At 32.0% G+C, this 20,069-nt stretch overlaps 1 protein-coding gene across 2 annotated transcripts; it reads left to right on the top strand.

The window, feature by feature from the left end:
- Positions 1 to 2,051: 2,051 nt before the first annotated feature.
- On the top strand, positions 2,052 to 19,854 carry LOC123684498 (long-chain fatty acid transport protein 4-like). 2 transcript variants are annotated; one of them, XM_045623786.1, is made up of 10 exons: positions 2,052 to 2,436; positions 5,667 to 5,773; positions 10,427 to 10,577; positions 12,227 to 12,467; positions 12,539 to 12,773; positions 15,407 to 15,608; positions 15,686 to 15,881; positions 16,571 to 16,916; positions 17,485 to 17,572; positions 19,508 to 19,854. In XM_045623786.1, exons 1-10 carry the CDS (start codon positions 2,374 to 2,376, stop codon positions 19,817 to 19,819), a joined length of 1,941 nt encoding a protein of 646 aa, XP_045479742.1. In that variant the 5' UTR covers positions 2,052 to 2,373; the 3' UTR covers positions 19,820 to 19,854. The 2 variants fall into 2 exon arrangements, with proteins under 2 accessions (XP_045479742.1, XP_045479747.1); XM_045623791.1 differs by lacking the exon at positions 2,052 to 2,436 and adding an exon at positions 5,565 to 5,608.
- Positions 19,855 to 20,069: the final 215 nt, after the last annotated feature.

Below are 20,069 nucleotides of genomic sequence, written 5' to 3'. Positions count from 1 at the left end.
TATACCATTTCTCTCTATTCGTTCCTACGCTTCATAACTATTCATTTGTCGGAAGATCATCTGTTTATTTGATTACCAATATCTTGTTCGCATCTTTTTGAACAGAATACAGATAAAATGAAGTATCTTCCCCCTTGACCTGTTAATTAAAACTTGTTTTGGTTTCACAATTTCTGCACCTTGAACTATTCTGAAATAGTTCCAGATTCGCGAATTTATAGCACACTAGTTCAGCAAAAAAATGAAACTATTCCATAGAAGGTGACGATAGAGGATCTCTGTGTAAGTAAAGAAATTATATTTAAAGCCACCTCGGACATTTTCGAGAGACAGGGTGTTTTCGAACATTTCAAGAAATTTTAAACGGCTCCAACTTACAAAACAGTAAACTGATTTTGGTGATCCAGAGAATTGATTTTGTGGTTGATCGAATATTGCACATTTGGGTTCGTTAAAAAAAAAATTGTTGCTGAAATCCTGGTCTGTACCTTATCATAGTTTTAATTTTTTTGAGAAGTAAACAACTTTTATTTTATTGTTCTGAATATCCTAATCAAAATTCATAATATGAAATAACTGAGAAAGATCTTTAATCATATAATGATGTAAAAAAGTGTGAATGATACATCTGAAAACGTTATGAAATTAAATTAAATTCCAATTAAGCTCTTGGGATGTATTCAAAAGCAATCACCCTGTTAATATTGATTATGCATTGAAAAGCGGAAACATTTCTTTCCAAACTCAAATTATTCGGAGATGAATGATATTCTGATGATTCATTCAAGAGAAAACATTAGTTCGTTCAAAAAAAAGAGCCCCACTTCCTGAAACCTTTAGTGAATCTATTCAATGTAGAAGTGCGAATAACTACTTCTTGGTCTTGGTACCTTTATTCAATATACAAAATTCGAATAGATTTTTCCTGAAATCATTCAAAAATGAGCAATTTCTTGCAGCAAACCCAGACCAGGAAATACTTTGATCCAATATTTTGATCTCTCACTATGGAACGAACTTGCCCGTATTATTTTTGTTTCGGAAATTTTGTTTTCCGGCCTAGGACGTCAAATTCAATCCTTACAGGTTTTATATATAAGTACACTTTGGTTAGTACGTAAATATACTTTGAAGGCTCATTATAGTATAGAGTATAGTACGTATTATAGTAACTATCAAGTAGTTTACATGCTGCCAGTTGCTGCGATAATAACTATCACACTATCGTGATAATACTATTACCGTTAAAATGAGCCTTTGATTCAACTCACATCGAAAACGTAAATTTATTGAATATATTATCATATACATAATACAGAGTGATCTAGATTTTAGTTCAATAACTTTGGCATTGGATAGAACAAGTTTTTTCATGGAAAATTTCTTATGAACATATATCCTTACATGCTTCGTTATCGAGATGAAGGGTGTTAAAGATCAGTTTTTTAATTATAACTCTATTATTCTCAGTAACTTCTCTATATATCCTTTCATTACATTTATTGTTTTGATTTTTATAGGTATTGAAGTCTAGACAATGTAGTGTTTCAAATTAGGTAATAATCTCCTGCCAAACTTATCCAGTGGCATAGACACAGAGATGTGATGATCCTTTTTGTTTTAAATCTGGGTCACTGTTTTTTTTTCGAGAAAGTCAGTCCATTTCTATAATCAACACTGCTTCAGTTTCTGTGAATTTTTTTGATAAAATGTACTGTTTTCGAGATAATCGAGTATAAAGCAAACACTACCCACATGAAAAGAGCAAAATTGCATAATATTTCGAATATAATGAAATAAATGGCCATCTCAATTGATTCAATTTTACTTCTTTGTATTCTGAGAGTTGCAAAGAACACTGTTGAAGTATTGGAATGAATTTCCTCATATTGTATTGATAGATAGTCCCGAATATTGTGAAAACTGAACTGAAGATGTAATGCTGTGGCCATTTACATGGCTCCATTCAAATTATTTGAATTCCCTTAATTTAATGTACAGTTAACAATCGTTCTATTTTTCAATTCAAATGAGATTGAGCAGACTACGATCATCGCCCTTTAGTCAATAAGATCGTTGCCATCGCAAGTTCAGAATCGAATAAGCTTATCACATATTTTCCTGATAAGATTTTAATTCATTTCAACTCTTGTGCTATTATTACGTGCATTTAAGTGTATTCCGACGTCTCGATCATAATCTAACCTACAAAACGAATAAACAAAATATGAAACTCGTTTGATATTTGTTATTCGACTTTTAGAATATCGATCATATTTGTGAAGACAATATTGAATGGAATTAAATTGAAATCGACAGTTGTGAGAGACTTATTACTTATCACCAATCAGATTGATATCTTGGAATAATATTATGGATTCTTTGGACTTTATGAATATTAGGCGGTTCATTTCATCATTAATTCGAAACAGAAATGTGAGTACCTACATATAAGTATAATTATAATTCGAAATAATCACATAAAAACTTTACATAACGTGAAAAAGATTGCAATTTCTGAATGAACTAACGAAAAAATTTTAAGTGATATTCCTGAAACTTGGAGTTATAATATGTTTATTATTTGATGATTGCATATTGATTATCATATAAACAAAATAGTCCGATATTTATGTAATTTAAACAATTTCAAAGTTCAAGTACATGTTCAACGAAGAAAATTTTTTTTTTAATATTTTATGATGTACGTTTCAAAAAGCGTTGGATTTAGGATACTACAAATTCTCAATAATAAAATAGTTCATTATTATCATTTACTTTTTTGAGCGCTCTATCATTTCGAAATATTTGTAATTTTCGAATCCAATAACGATTTCGTGCTCATATTGAAAAATGTCCGTTTGGTCTTGAAAAATCCAACAAGAAAAAGGTAGGAATTTCAATTTTTCAAAATAGCATCATCGGATCTCGATGCTGTGACTTGGGATTTCGTAAACATAAGCCATTCGAAATGCTATTTTCCTGTTAATTTCAAACCCGCGAAATAACCATTTCAGCTTATTGCAAAATTTTATATTGCTCACGTAATCATAGAAAATTGGATAAGAATAACAAAAATATAGGGAAGCATTGACGTGATGTCAGTGGCATTCTTGGGCCAATTGAACCTTTCTAGAATAGGGCTGCCATAAATGTTGGAACATCGACCGGGACAAGTGGCACAGAAATAGGTTAAAATACCACACAAAAATTAAAACCTCATCTGAGAGGTATTCATTTAATAATAATCCAGGGTTTCTAGGATTATTGACTTTTTTGCACTTGGTAGTTGATTTATAACACATTCCCCAATAAAATAAGATTCATTCAGACATATGCACTGAAATAATTCAGAAAGAACGAAAATAATATCAACTCGCAATAAAAACAACATAAAGTGGCAACAATAAACAAGGTATGTTACCCTTCCTTTTAGGCTTGATCCTCGGTGCCATTTTTTTTAGCCCATTTATATATTTTAAAGTTTTGGCCTTTTCAAGTAATTTTTTTCACATAATTATTAAATTCTACGTATGTCATTTTATAATTATAAATAACTTGAATTATGCTCTCCACTGTACTAACTGTGCTTGATGCATTTCGTTCTTAAACCACTGTCAAGATCTCATAGAAAAAAAAACACCCGTTCCACATGAACATTGTGAGAATATATTGGCACATTTTGATGAGATTCGTCTTTATTTCATGTTTTCTTGTTTTATTGAGAAATGACATCTTTTTATAGTGTATGTTTTTAGCTTTCCACTCATCTAAATTTTTCATGTTGTGAAAAATCTCTGACTTCACTCTCAAATTAACTTATTGTATTGTATTCATCTTGCTAGCATTCTTTAGTTTGTAATAATTTTTCAAGAAGTCGGTCACCCAAAGATCATTTCTATATTTCTGTCCAAAATTGTTTAATGTCATTCCTACTGAACTGAAACAGAATGAAAGATTGAATGTCTTTAAATCAGAGCTCAGGAGTTTTATATTTGAGAATCCTGAGAGGTTTGCATTCGTATAGTATAGATTTCTGGACTACCTGCATGTCCGGATGAGTCCTTACCTGCCGTCACTGCTTTCTCCATTTGTTTTGTTTTGTTTTTTTTTTCGATTTTCGTCTTATTGCCAATTGTTATTTTGTATGTACATTTCGAGAAACGTGAGGGAGTGCAATGGTAGAAACAGACATTTTGTCTAGGTACTGTTGCACATCTCTCGATGTTTTTGAATGTAATAAAAAAAACTGTAAAATTACTGTACTTTAAATGTGAGAATAAAATAGACTTGTCTTGTTTGGTTCTCTAAATATTTATTTAGTGATCTTCCATTCTCTTCTTAGTACCTATCCTCTCAATTAATTTTTACTTTAATAACAGTAATCAATGATTTTTCAATCCTTTCAATCGGTTTGTCAATCAGAAATGCTTGGCTGTGTAGAAATAGAGTATAAAGTTCTAATAAAAAGTAAAAAAAATTGGTAACAGCTTTAAGGGCCCTTTTTTCAGACGATTCATTTGGCCATGTGTCCAATTTTAATAATTTTATTTTCAATCCTTCGGTTTCTGAAAAATAATGTTTGAGCAACGGAAACATCATTTCAGCTTTATGATTACTGGAATCCGTTGAGATTCCATGAAAACAAATTTTGTATCACCTACTCTATATAAGGAAATATGAATCTCATAACGGTTAAATTACTGACCGGGACAATTGAATAACTGACCGGGACACGGGGACTCAATGGTCCAAACCGGGACATGTCCCGGCGTACCGGGACGTATGGCAGCCCTATTCTAGAACCTTGTGGTCTCCAAATATGCAATTGGTACTTGAACAAACGAGTGCTCTAAAGATCATGACTTCATGTCAATGTTTTCCTCATTTTTTTGTTTATATCAAATATTCAATCTACTAATAAATATTATTGCTTCTGTGAATATTTTAATGATGTTGACTCAATACTATATTTTGTGTTGCTACAGAAAAAAAAATTATACACTATTGTTTTGTTTGTAAAGTCTGTGTCATAGTTAAAATTTATACAATAATCAACGTTTCAGTCTTAAAAAATATTCAAACCTAGTATTGAAACTTTGACATCTCAACAAGGATTTGTTTGATTGATAATATTAAATATCATTATATATTTGTTAAGTATTGAAGATGCAATAATTGTCATGAAAATTATATTTATACATATTTAAATGGATCACATGACGACTTAACCAGTGAGGTAATCGCTTCAAAATTTTCGATCCAAAGTTGATCAACTGAACATAAAAATTGACCTCCTTGAGGTTTCGAATCGAAATTCTCAGGATTTAAGTAAATAAATATGTCTTACGCTACAGGGTACGTATCTTGGAATTAATTCACTTACCCGGAAACAATATTTTTGAAGTGTTCAAAAAAAGTTAAACTTCGATGCATCGGATCGTTGTTTTATTGATTTTGGAATAAAATGAATAGACAATAGAATAACGAATACAATAGCAGGTATCGTTAGGAGGTGGGTATTGAAATAATCAAGAATTGAGCGAGGTATTAAAATTCACGGAATGAAATTAAGATCAATCACGTGAGAGAAATGTCATTTCTACTGGTAAAGAAAACTAAATAAACTAATTTGAGAAAATTTTCATAATGATCGTTTTTTTCAGTATTTTTTTAAAGTGGCAATAACTGTTGGTGTGACATCATCCATTATTACTCTTCTACGTTCTAGGCTCTTCCGGATTATTATCAGAACATTACCCAGAGATTTGAAGTAAGTAGACATTCTACCATGAATATATTAACTATTTTATTGGTAGAAAAGGATATCCATTTTCCTAATTCTCCTTCCGATCAAAAAGAAATACTATGAGAAAGATGTTGAATACACTATTTTAAATATTACTCAAATGACCATATGTTGATTGAAAAAGGTATTGAACTTTCAAGTCAAAAATATTCTTAATACGGTGAATTTAGTTTCTGCACGAAACAGTGCTCTTATAACTTTCTTTTCTACATGAACATTAGGGGAATAATAAAGTAGGTATCCTAAAACAAAGAGAGTATGAGTTATGAGTTTGGAACGCCTCAATTATCTCGGAAACAGATCGCATGATTTTTTTAGGTTTTGGTGTGCAAGGATGACAATAATAATAATATTTTTATTTTTCTAATCGACAATAATTCACAATTATATAACGAATGGTCAAAATGAAAAATAAAGAAGAAATTCATACAAACATAAAGCAACTAACATGTAATTATAATCTAAAATAGCGGAAACTCTCAATGAGAGGAAAATAAAAATAGTCTCAACTGAAGAAAAATTTAAATCATAAATAAACTTCGACAAAAGATAACTTTTGAGCTCTCTCTTGAATCGAAGCAAAGAAAAGATTTGGATCTTGGTCCCGCAACAATAGGAGATCTATGTGCTAACAAATGTTTTGGAAAAAGGCAATTGGAGCATATTTTTATTTATTTTCTAGGGTTGACTTCATGATAGTTGTCGACTTTCAAGAACATTTGTAAATTGATGTGAAAATAAACACACATTTCATATATACAGGGTGAGTCTTTGACTTGTACATATATTTAAACAGTAGATTCTTGAGGTTGGAAGGAAGACTTTTTTCCTTCACTATTCGTTCCAATTCGGCGTAGATGAAAAGATATAGCCATTTCAAATTTTTATAATGAGTTTATGCACCCCAGGAAAATCCAGGAAACCGGAACACTGAAGTTTTTCCAAGTATGAGATATACCATTTGAACCTTGGAAATAAGCTACTTATTTAGAAAGACTATCATAAACTCACTTTTAACATTCGATTTGTCGAACGACTTGGTATTTATAATACAATAAATAGATTTTTTCGGCAACCGTCCGGGAAGTGCTCACTTCCCGGACGCTTTTTCTCTGAGAAAGTAGCATTTCCCGGCCTAGTCCGGGAAGTACATACTTCCCGGACTAGGCCGGAAAAGAATCATAGAATCCATAGCAACCGAGATAACGGCTGACAGTTCATATGAAATTAGTTGTCAAAAATTTGCATGTTTTTTGATCGCAATCGCAATAAAATATGGAAAGCAGCAGCGATAGTGTTATTTTACATGGTTGCCGAAAAAATATTGTACGCAACACGACCGAAAATGTTTTTTTTGGACTCACAGACTTCCAGGACTCGCTTACGCTCGTCCTGAAATTTTGTCTATTCGTCCAAAAAAACCCTATTTTCCGGACTTGTTACGTAAATTACTATTCCCCATTTCGTTGACGATAAAGATTAAATATTTTTCACTTGATTTTCTATTTAATTTTCGATAATTTTGGAGAATTGAGCTCGCTACCACCCATATTAGCTCTGATATTCATAATTCATGTCCATCAGTTATTATCATTATTTATTTCATTACGCACAAGAATTACCATTTAACCTACAATCTCAAAAAAATGATATTCATCTGTGAAAGTTCTAACACAGGCTAGTAGTTTGTGATTCATATAGGCTATAGAGAGTCGTTATTCCTTTTTTGTGAAATGAGGCACATGATATGTAATAATGCTTAAATCTCACTGCTGTAATACAGTCCTAAAAAGAAACACCACACCTCAAACTAGACTCTACCTCTGCCTAATATACAACAATAAGTTGTTGAATTGTAAGGATATGTCGCAAATTTTCAAATCTTTAACTAACTGAATGCCGGATAATAACATTCACAGTGATGTTTCCAATTTAGATGTTCGTCAATATGAACTCCCAAGAACTTGGTGCTCGTAACAATGTTCATTGTCAATAGCAACATTCATAGGTCGTATTATTTTTTGTGCATAATGAAATTTAACCAAAAAAGTTTTTGCCATATTTAAGTGAAACCACGTAAACCATGAGTTCAAAATTGACAATTAAACTAGCAACCGATTTTTATATCTTCCTGACACTTTTCTGTCACAATAATTATAGGTTTATCAACAGTATATTCGACTATAAAGTCTTGGGGTACAGCATTCACATGTATAACGAATAATTTAGGACCCAACACTGAGACTTGTGCAACACCCATCACCACATCCGTCACATCAGAACACAAAATTCTCAGTTTTTCATCAGATAAATTTTGAATCTCAACATATTTAGTACGACCAGATAAGAAACTTAGGGGCAATTATAACTATAAATTCAAGTTTCGGATAGCAACAAGTCATGATTGGCGTAATGGAATGCCCTACTCAAATCACAAAAAATTCGTACAGGGCACTCCCCTGCATCTAAACTATTCACAATTTTATCATACATTGTATGTATTGCCGTTGTTGTGAAATTTTTCATGCAGAAACCATATTTCAATTCCAAAATGATCTTATTATACTCTAAGAAAAGCAATAACACTAATTCAAGAAATTCCAATCCGTTAAATGGATATAAATGTAACTTTTTTTTCATAGTTCTTGGAGGAACATCAAATGTATTTTATTACTCTTTGCTATTTTTTCCAAGATTTTCAAAGGTGCCTCCTTGAAAAAATTGTGAACTTGTTCGCAACAACTACAGGACTCTATCATCGTTTTCAAAGATAATCAAATATTGGCCATTCATCTCTGATACCAAATTCCAACTTTCTTTAGTAACTTCTGACTTCTGAGAAAGTGGCTCTGCTAATTTTATAGGGGTGTTTGACGATACTCTAGTGGGCCACAGCCCACAGTTTTAGATTAGATGGATCTTTATTTGCAATAAAAATTACAAATGGTGTCGACAGTACAGTGTGCCTAGCGAAAACTGTGATAAGGAGTCTAAAATTAGCATAAATTTAGTATTTTCACTCAAGCTGTCGCAGTTCCCCGCATATAATTAACTTTATATTAGGTTTTAATACCTACATGATTGCTCTATTAAGTTATCCAAAAAATATCGATTTCACCATGGTTTATGGCAATTGCTTATTATGAAAACTGAATTTATGCCCTTGAACGATAGAGCACGTATTTCGCATCGGCTTTCTACCGATAGTTGCTCAAATTGATTTGATTTATTGAAATATTTTTCCGAGTGAAAATCGCACCACCACCACCTCATTTGGTAGGCGGCAAAATAAGCAGCTAATTCGAACCTAAAAATTTTCATAACTTTTAAATAATCTTCTTCTGAATATGTTTCATTTAATCACAAAAATTCAGAAGATTTGAATTGATCCAAGAAAATTTCTAGTTCACCTATTTTTCAATCATTCGAAGTTTGAATATTCAAAAAAGTGAATAACCGTGAATATTTTCATTCTTGCTTCTGATTGGTTCTCCCACGTAGGTAGATATAGAAAACGCCTCACACAGGAATTTTAAGGCCATAGCTTCTTCAAAGTTGTTCTGGGAAATCGTCACTTTGAAAGACAAATACACCTCAGAATTTCTTGACTCCCGTTTTTGCGTTTTGACTTCCTCAAAATTGGCATCAAAAGATTATTGAGATCTTCAGCAGTGGTATTTGGATCTTGTGATATGGCTGATATTAAGGTGGTATTTACCTTGGCGTCATAAGATCTTTTCTTTTTCCGGAATAAAAATGAACTTCTTTATTGTATATCTATTTCAAAATCCTCAAGAAATATTCAATATCTTTCATGTAATGTTTCCTATACCTAAATGCCATAATTTCGGAGGTACAGCTAAATTTGCACACTCTGTATATTTACTTTTTCTACTCACTAATACGTTTGTTCAACTATTGAGAAAACGAACTCCAGTTTATTGTATATTTCGGTTATAATAAAAAAAAACTATTGCTCAAAAAAAAATTTAATTTTTGTGATTGGGGGAAATGTCAGACAAGATAATGTCTAGGCCCATTATTAACCAATAAATTTACCGATCAAATTTCAAAAGGGGGATAAATATTGTTGAAAATTCTTCGAAATGTCTTCAATTATCGCAATTTAAGGAATACGAGGAGTAGGTCATAAAAATAATCAATTCCTGATATAGGTTGTATGATTTATTCATTATTTCGAATTTATTCAGACTGAACTATTATGCACCTTCACTAGTCGAAGATTCCTGTATAATCATGATTGTTTTTCATTGCAAATAATAAATACAAATTGATATGTTTATTGATGAATCAATGGTTTTATCATTTGGATGGTATTCATTTTGGAATTGAAAGTCATTCAATTCTAGTAATAGAATATTCGGTCAATATGTCACGACGTCACGTGCAAACTCTAAGCAATTATATAATTCGTTTCAGACTAATTGAAAAATGAAACAGTAAAGAATGATGTATACATCGTATGAAAAAATTTTGCTTTCCTCAAAGATAAATATGTCTTGGTACTAAAGTTTCTGCAAATCAGAAATAGTTAACCTATTTAGCTTAATTGTTTATGTTTTCATATACGAAGTACATATATTCTTTCATTTTCAGATTAGCATGGATATTTGCAAAGCTCAATTGTATAATATTATATCGAGCTTCATTGAAACGTACTATACCTAAATTATTTAGGAATACCCTGCGTAAATATCCCAAAAAAGTTGCTTTTCATTTTGAAGACGAAACATGGACTTTCGAGAAGGTAAGCAAGTCATATTTATTTTCGGGCTCAAAATACTTCAGTCAATAAGTCCCAATCATGGCGTACAGATGGTACCACAAGTGTCATAACTTTTTTTTTCGTTATTATCAAACTTCAAAGGAAACCTATCCAATTTTCGGAACATAGAACTAGTTCTGTTGAGGGCCGCTTCATTTGTTGCTCTTTGCAAAATGGATAAAAACGAATTTCGTGTATTGAAAAAACACTGTTTTTATGGAAAAATACTACGCAAGCTAAGCTATTATTCAGATTCTGCATCATCGACAACAATGTTAAAAATATGGTATACTTGCTTTAAATTTGCCTCTAATGAAGAAGAGATTGCCGAGGTTGAAGGTTTGAACCTAGAATCTTTCTACAGAAAAGGTTGAAGAGTGTTGGGCTCAAGCTATCACCTTATTTATTTATTTATTTTTTTGGTTAGTTTTTGGTTAACTTTAATTTTGTCGTTCAGTTCCTGTTCAAATCTCCTATTATTTGGATATATCTTTCGTTCAAGTCATGTTTATGATATCTACTATCGAATGCTTGTTTCAGGTCTAAAGGTGGGTTTAATCCAAATGAATAAAGGGCAAGAGCATGTTCGTTCAAACTCATTATTCGTGACGATTTGTGATGAAGAGTTCGTAGAAATCTTTTTTATGTTTGCCGTAGAATCGGAATCTGCAAAAAGAATCAGGGGTTCATAATAGAAATTCCAAAGTTAACCCCTGTACCCCTAAAATTGAGAATTAAATGGAAAAGGTTCTGCCATAAGTGAACTTCCTCCACAAAATCATCAACCTCTTAATCGAAACATTTTTCCGTAAGATATTTCTCTTCAATATTTTTGACAAATTCAACTTGAAAAAAAACATAAGGATAAGTAAGATTTTTGTTTTTTCTTTGCCAGTTGTCTAACACCTTTTCAGTTTTTTCATTCCAATCGCACTTGTTTTAATGTTGTGCGTGATGATTTTCTTCTATGCCTGGTTTACATTGTCATCTTCATTGATATGTGTTTATATGTGTATATCAATTTTATTCTTATTCTCTCTCGTTATAACATGATAGTGCTTTGATTTTTGAAGGATTCGATATTATACTTGTCTATATATTCAGGTGGTTTCAAATTCATTAAAATTTTGTTATTGTTAGTGTTGTTAGTAGTTAAGTTCTCAAAGTCAACATAATGAATTGAGTTACGTCTTTTTTCTTTCGTTTGTTTTGTTTCATTGTTTAAATTTCAATGCCGATGTCTTCCATTTCATTTAGAGAGAATCACTAAGTGCTTTATCCGTGTTTTTAAATTGTTGAAAGCTTTTGTCCATATTTTTGTTTAATCTGGAGGCAACGATGCCTTCATTCAACACATTGGATTGGATCCAATGTCCGTCGAAATAAAAAAAAAATAACCAGAAGAAGCCACAGTGTTGGCGGAACAATTCTTGAAAATAATAAAATTTGTGGGAATTAATTTCATTCTATTTCATTTCATAATTTTTATATTGTATTCCTGGAGTTTGAATTTTTCCAAATACAATTGGAAGTTATAAAGAGAAATGAGAAATTGTAAAGGTGTGATTGTAATATTTTTTGTTACGCAATAATTTTTTTGCAGCTTCTATTTCACTTAGTTTTTCTTTCAGGTGGATGAATTTTCAAATTTGATTGGAAATTACTTCAAGGGCTTAGGTTATAAAAGAGGAGACAGTGTGGCTCTTTTGATGGACAATAGACCTGAATACGTTTGTATTTGGTTGGGTCTGGCTAAAGTTGGAATAATCACAGCTTTAATAAATACTAATCTTATTTCTCGAGATGCTTTGTCCCATGCTATCAAATCCGGAAATTGCAATTCTATAATTTTTGGATCGAAATTCAAACAAAGTAAGTGTACCATTATATAATAATGTCAATAACTAATTTTCAATCTCAATACCAGAATTTTCTGTTTTAAGTGATAGAAAAAGTCGAAAAAATTATGCCTGAGTTAAAAATATTCCAATTCAATGACCACGAAGGAGAAATTCTTCCTGATGCAGTTAATCTGAAACAAGAAATACAAAATCTATCTAACGGACGAAACTCCCTGGATTCGGATATCGATGAGGGAAAACCAGAAGATAAATTGATATACATATACACTTCAGGAACTACTGGTTTACCTAAGGCTTCCATCATAAAAAATTCAAGGTAATATTCCAATAATCCGGTGGATTATTATTTCAAGATTGATCATTTCAAAATTTATAAAACTTGGAAAATTGTCCAAATAATTTTTTTTATGATTTTTGGATCAGCTATTCTCTATATTCAACTGGAGTTCAAGCGTAATCTGTCATAAGGTTCGTTTATTGATAGATTGCATAAGAGTTCACACTGCACCGCGACCTTAGGTTTATCGTGCTCCCTAGAGTTGTACTTGCCACAGCTCCGTAGCTTGCCTTCAGAGCCAGTTCTAATGAACTTCAGTTTCTGAGGTGGCTTCAAGGAGCCACAGGTGTGATAGTTATTATCGCAGCAACTGGCAGCATGTAAACTACTTGATAGTTACTATAATACGTACTATACTCTATACTATAATGAGCCTTAATAGTTATTTATAATACAAGTGCAGAAGGCATTGGTATTCTTCCACGAGTTCAAAATTCAAAAACGAGCCACGAAGTGGCGAGTTTTGGAATGAACGAGTGGTAGAATGAGCCTTCTGTACGAGTATTATACATTATTTTCTCTAATTCATTGCATTTTCATTGAAATTAATGAAATATTTCCATAAATATATTTTAGTGATTTTTGCATTGAAAAATGTTGGTTGGCAGAACTGATTTCTTTAAGGCAAATTGATGAATTGACAGATAAAGCCGTGGCGGAAAGTACTGAGTACCAACATAGAATAACAAAATATAACCATGAAAACTGTGCGTTTCTGATATATTCTCGCACGATTTTGTTCTACAAGATGTGGAAGAATGAACGGAATAACCACAGAATTAGAGAAAAGCATTTTAGGAAAGCTACCGATTAAAATGTCAAAATACAATCTTATATCTATTCAAAAACGAATGGCAGACGATTATCGCGGTGGTAAAGTGGTGACAGAAATTTACAAAATTAAAAAAAATTTTTTTTCGAAAAGTATTTTCGGAAACTTGAAATTCATGTATCTTATTTTTTGAAGTTTAAACTTCTGGAGGCAGACCGGTACGCCAGTTCCATCCACCTGGCAGACAGTAAAATCTTTATCCCCCGCGAGTATAAAAACTCAGGTTTACTCAGTTTTAAGTTCAATAACTTTGGTTTCATTAAATGCTCTTCCCTAGTGTGTGTTTAGAGATGGACCGAACTGAGAAACTGTTTTGAAATTTTGGTTTCGAAACTGGAAAAAATACATCTGAGTTGTTGAAATGAAACTTATGGCATTTCCACCCAATTTTCAAGATCTTCAAACAACCACCGTATTGATCGTTTCTTTTTCCGAAACTCTCATTTCACTTCGAGGTACTTATCCACTGAATGCGATTTCTGAAAATTATTGACAAACTAATTGATTGATTGTGCTATTCTTTAGCATAAGAGTTATTTTTCGTATGAAGCGAATCAAAAGTTTGAATGTATGACACATATTTCGTCGGCTTACAGCCAAAACCAGATAAGTAACATTTTGTAAGTTTTGTGTAAATGAGGTATGAAAGTAACTGCCTCCAATAAAACAACTTCATGAAAGAAATCTTTCAATGAGTGAAAAAATATATTGATTGTGATGCTGTGAACATAATTAATGCCAGAAATCAGGAAAATTTGGTTACGGAAATGCACTTAAAGCAAAAATGATAAAAAATGTATTCATCTTGTTTTGGCAGTAAACCGACGATTTGTTCTTTCATTGGCCAATTTCTGGAAATTTTTCTTTATAGCATTATAATTATTTTACTATTTTATGGTATAATTAGTCGAAATAAAATAAGCAAGACGTATATGTCTGAAATAATGGTGTATTCACTGATAAGATTTTGTTTAAGATAACTCTGGTAACTCGGCTTAGCATGGGTGTCTCTTTCCCTTTTTTCCTTATGGTGGCACTATACAGAGAATCAACCAATCAACGGCATCATTTCAAAATTTTCATTTGTTTTGTCAAAAGTTATTGATGTTGTTATTATTGTTGATATAACCTCAAAACACAGACAGACATAAAGGCTACGTGAGCGCCATAATAAACGATGTGGAAATCCAGTGAAACGGTACCAATGCCATTAAAATCCAAGAAAGCCCATTTCAATACTTTATTTTTCGGATAGAATAGGGTGCATGTTAATTGTACTGAGTTGAAGGACCTAAGGTGGATCGCTCTTGGCTTTGAGTCAATAAAGGTTAATCCCTTCAAAAGTCGCCACTTTAATCTTGAGGTTTTTCGAGTGTGAGTGAGCACACCAGTGTTTTAGACATCTTAACCAGGACACATCCCAGTATAATCTGACTAAGATGATCACAGTAATTGACGTCCGGTAACAATAATTTTAAATATCGTGAATTTTCGGTCAGAAAATTAATGGTCTACTAGATACCTACTGTTGAAGAGTTATTGAATGATAAAATCATCTCTTCTTGAAACATCAAATGTCATTGAAGACATTATAACTACAATTCAATGACAAGAAGTAGTACAAGTAGTTTAGTCTTATAATTATTCTATAAATGTCGCAATTGATGCTTCTTCAATAGAAGCATAAGCGTTAATGTTTCAAAACGTTAATGACAAAAAAAAAATTGTATTAGTAGGGTAGGCGCCAATATAAAGTAATAACATTATCAATTTTTTTCAGATATTATTTAGGATACATTGTTTTTAATCTAGGTGTCGATATAAAAACTGAGGATGTTATCTACACTCCAGTTCCTCTGTACCATACACTTGGAGGCATGTGTGGAGTATCACAAGCATTGATTAAGGGAGCCACGGTCGTCATCAGAAATAAATTTTCAGCCAGCAATTTTTGGAAAGACTGTGAAAAGTACCAATGTACTGTAAGTAAATTTTAGAGAATGAATATTCTAAAATTCAAATTATGCTACTAGTAACGGGTGTTTTTTTCGGTTTTCAGATGTCCCAATACATAGGTGAAATGGCGCGATATGTTATACTAGCCCACCAGAGGTCCGAAAATAAACCGAGCTACAAATTAAAAAAGATGTATGGAAACGGTATGAAACCCACAACGTGGAAACAATTTGTTGAAGCTTTCAATGTCGGACAAATTTACGAGTTCTATGGAAGTACTGAAGGAAACTTCGCATTGTGTAAGTAGAAAGTTTAGAAAGTTGCGCTTTTTAAATGAGAATAATTTTTATTATGACTTTTTTCTACAAGCATGCGCTCACAACTCTTTTCCATTTTAAGTCATAAAGAATCACTTTTCCACATAATGCGGGAAAAACCCCTGCTTTGCTTTTTTCTATACGCTTATGCGTGCTGGAGTTTGAGTTTCAAGCGCATGTAGACCAACTCTTGCGGAAAATGTCTTTCCCGCACTTAACTGCTTGACTGAACTCTGCTTCGCGTCGTTCGGTCAACGGCAGTTTCGTGCGGGAATGTACCGCTTTCTGCACTTTTTAGGAAAATAACTATTATCTTTCCGTTACAGGTTGCCTCCCCGAAAATACTAATTGAATCATTTTAAGTTCCAAGTTATTCATATTAGGATTGTTGAGAATTAAATGAATGCTTGTTCAACATCAAATCAGCATTGATCTACTGAAAAAGTATTGAAATGAGTCATTAAAATTTGAATTTCGAAGCCATTTCAATACACTTTGTTCATTTTTTGTCAATTAAGCAATAATAATAAACTGAGTGCTGTAGGTGAAGGTGACGATAAAAAATAGTGATTATTTATATTAAACTTTTCTTGGAGTCATAGGTTACCTTCACGAAAGAATTAATTATTATATATTATTAATTCATTCTAATATTTTATGTTCATTTCTAGTCAATTTGGACAATAAAATTGGTGCTGTAGGGTATCTTCCCGTATATGGAGACTTTGCTGTTCCCATGACTCTAATAAAATGCGATTCCAAAGGTAATCCAATAAGGAATGCAAAAGGATTTTGTGAAATTTGTGACTATAATGAGACTGGACTTCTTATCTGTAAGATATCCAAATTATTGCCTGTCACGAGATTCGATGGTTATACTAATGAAGAATCCACAAAGAAAAAAATACTTCGAGATGTTTTGAAGAAAGGAGACACATATTTTAACACAGGAGATGTACTCGTCAGAGATGATCATGGCTACTTTTACTTCAAAGATAGGACTGGTGATACCTTCAGGTAAAACTAGTGAAATATCTCACAAATAAATTTTATAGTCCAATTCAATCATTATCATTCTTATGATAAATTCATTCGTCATCTGATTAAAATTACAACAAAGCCATATAAAAATATTAAAAAACCTACCTAAACTACTTTTTTCGGGAAGTTAATCTATTGAAGTTCAGACTTAATTATATTCGATCTATACAGTGAGAACCTAGTAGACTTGTGCTGAAAGTCGCATAGAAAACTTATTACTTTAGGACAGTATTTATGTCGAATTTTCGTTATCAAGAACTAAAATTTTTGTATTATAATTTATTGGATATTATAATAATTATCAGTGCATTAACAAGAAATGATCATTTTAGAAAAATTTGAGATTTCAATTAATGAATTAGAAATAGAAGTTCTGATCACACAAAATGGATGAAATACTATTTACTTTTTCGATTATAGGTGAAAGTTTTCATGTAGATTCTTCACGACACAGCTCTTAAATTAAAATATATTTTGATCTATTTGCCGAATTTATTTTAATCAGAAGACAAATAAGCAGCGTATTGAAAATACATTTTTTCAGATGGAAAGGTGAAAATGTATCTACGACAGAAGTAGAGGATATACTAAGTAGTATATTGAATAAAGATGTTGCTGTATATGGTGTAGAGGTGAGTCAAATGAATTTTCGAATTCTCTGATATACTTACATTGTCTCTGATTGATAAAAATAATTTAAAAAGGAATCTTAACAAAATTTGTACTGAAAAATCGAGAAAAGAAACTATATAGGATGAGTCCATCCATTGTGCTTTATCGGAAGATTACTTTTGGTAATTTTGGGCTAGAAGATTCAAATTTTGACCGAATTCCGTCAATGAGCAGCACTCAGGTCATAAGCTCAATTTATTTTAAATCTAATAGGCTGGTCTGAGAAAGGTGAAACATGATAATACGCAGTTTTTTAAATGAGAATGCTCAAATTGTATATCATACTCATAATCTCCATTAAATTCTGATTTCGAAATACCCCACTCGACATTATTTATTTGTGGTACTTTTTGATGTTATCCACAAATGGAGACTATGCGTGAAGAAACATAGTCTGAACCTGAGTTCGAAATGATTTATTTCCAGCTGAAAAAGTCTCAACAATAGTTGCTCATATCATATGTGCGACAAATATTGATGAGACTTTTTCAGCTGAATTCAGATTATGTTTATGTTTTTTCAAGTGGTCTCTATTTAATTTGATCAAAATGAATGTTTGCAAATATTTTGATGATTTCTTTGATTGGGCTTATCTTTTTTCGATATATTTTTTCAGAATATTATCCACTGTTCTGGTTGATTCAGTTTCAGTTTCATGGCCTCTTCTGAAATCATGTTGTTCTTCTGGTATGTATTATTGCTTTCTCTTCGAGGGGTTTCTTCAATCTCTTCAGTATTATTTTTACGGCCAGTTTTCTAAGGTTTGTAAGTTAGCTTATTGGTCGTCAATTGTATGCTGTTGGAGATATTTTTCAATTTCTATTGAGTTTTCTGGTTAGTTTTTCAGTTTTCTGTTCGTATTTCGTCCCGGTCCTTTTTTAGGGTTGAGGTTTTTGAAGATTTCCTGAATTCCTTCGGTGATAGCTTCGTCAAAAATGTAGTCATCTTCGTTTCTCATATTTTACGTACTTGTTCTTCAGTTTCTCTGTCAATGGATTGATTAAGTTCAAATTGAATTTCGACTATTTCCAAAAAATTTTTACAGTCAGTCTTCGCTTCAACACTTCTCAACAAGTCCATTGGCCAGCCCAGTAAGGTGCCGTCTAATGAATTCTGATCAGTTGGCACTGTAGTCATGTCTGGGTCTGTAAAGGTTGTTAAGTACATTGCAGTGACTTTATCAAACACTCTGATGACAATACATTCAAATTCAGCCTGAAAATGGCGACTGGGGCGAGGCTTGCGCTAGGATTTGAATGAAAATCGTAATAAAAAGGCTATGGCCTATAATAATTGAATGAAATAATTTATATCCAAATATTTTCTGACAATCGTAGAAGCTGAAAGAATATCCAGATCATTTTTTTTATTTATAGTAATGTACATAATATTACAGTTTTATAATAACAGAATATTTTGGATTTCACGTTGTTTACTCTGGATAAAAGGATACATATAACAATAAAAACAAAAACTGCAGGTATCTTTACATTCACATCAAAAACTGCTGAATTAAACCTATACTGAAATTTGATATTGATATTTACAGATTGCTAGAACTTGTCACCTAAACAAAGTCAGTTACTTATTGTTAAGATGTCTAAAAACCTGGTGTATGGACTGATTAGCTTTTGTTTTGTCAATTTTGAGAAATTAGTTTAAGCTTCTGATTGGCTAGAATCGGGTTTTAATTGATGTATCCTGTCAAAATCAAGGGAAAAAAGATCGAAATGAAAGGTATGACATTGCGGCGCCGCCACGAAATAAAACTAATATTTCCAATTTGGTCTAATGTCATTCCATTCAAAAATTGACGAGTGCATTCAACATGTTTTTAGACATCTTACTTATTGTATATACAACTCAGTAACTAATAATCTATGATCATGTTGCAGATTCCTGGAAGTGAAGGCAGAGCAGGAATGGCGGCTATCGTGGACCAATCGAAATCCCTAGATCTTGAGCAGTTGAAACAAATATGCAAAGAAAACCTTCCATCCTATTCTATACCAGTTTTTTTGAGAATTGTACAACGTATTCCGCAGACTGGAACTTTCAAGATTCAAAAGATGGATTTACAACAAGAAGGTTATGATATTAATATTGTGCAAGATGATTTATTTTTTCTTGATCCTTGCAAAAAAGAATACGTTAAGCTTGAGATTGATATTTATAATGACATTATCAATTCAAAGTTGAGACTTTGATTTCAGTTCAGTTTGAATAAATTTATATTTCTGTTGATGAGTTTCTTTTTAAATAAGTGCAGTGTTATTGAAAGGATTTTATCGAGTATATTATCATGCTAGCAATAAAAGTGATGAAAATAGGTCAAAAGCCATGATCAAATCAAATTCTCGTTATTTGCGGGAGGTTTAAATTTTCTGCTTTGATATGATCTGCGGCTGAGGCTCATCGAATGCTCTCAAATACCTATGGTGGGGACGCTATTAGTGA

This window comes from Harmonia axyridis, chromosome 1, assembly GCF_914767665.1.
Source record: "Harmonia axyridis chromosome 1, icHarAxyr1.1, whole genome shotgun sequence".
In the NCBI taxonomy this organism is placed as follows: Eukaryota; Metazoa; Arthropoda; class Insecta; order Coleoptera; family Coccinellidae; genus Harmonia; species Harmonia axyridis.
Note: the sequence above shows the minus strand (reverse complement) of the source record. Positions and strands in the feature narration are given on the sequence as shown.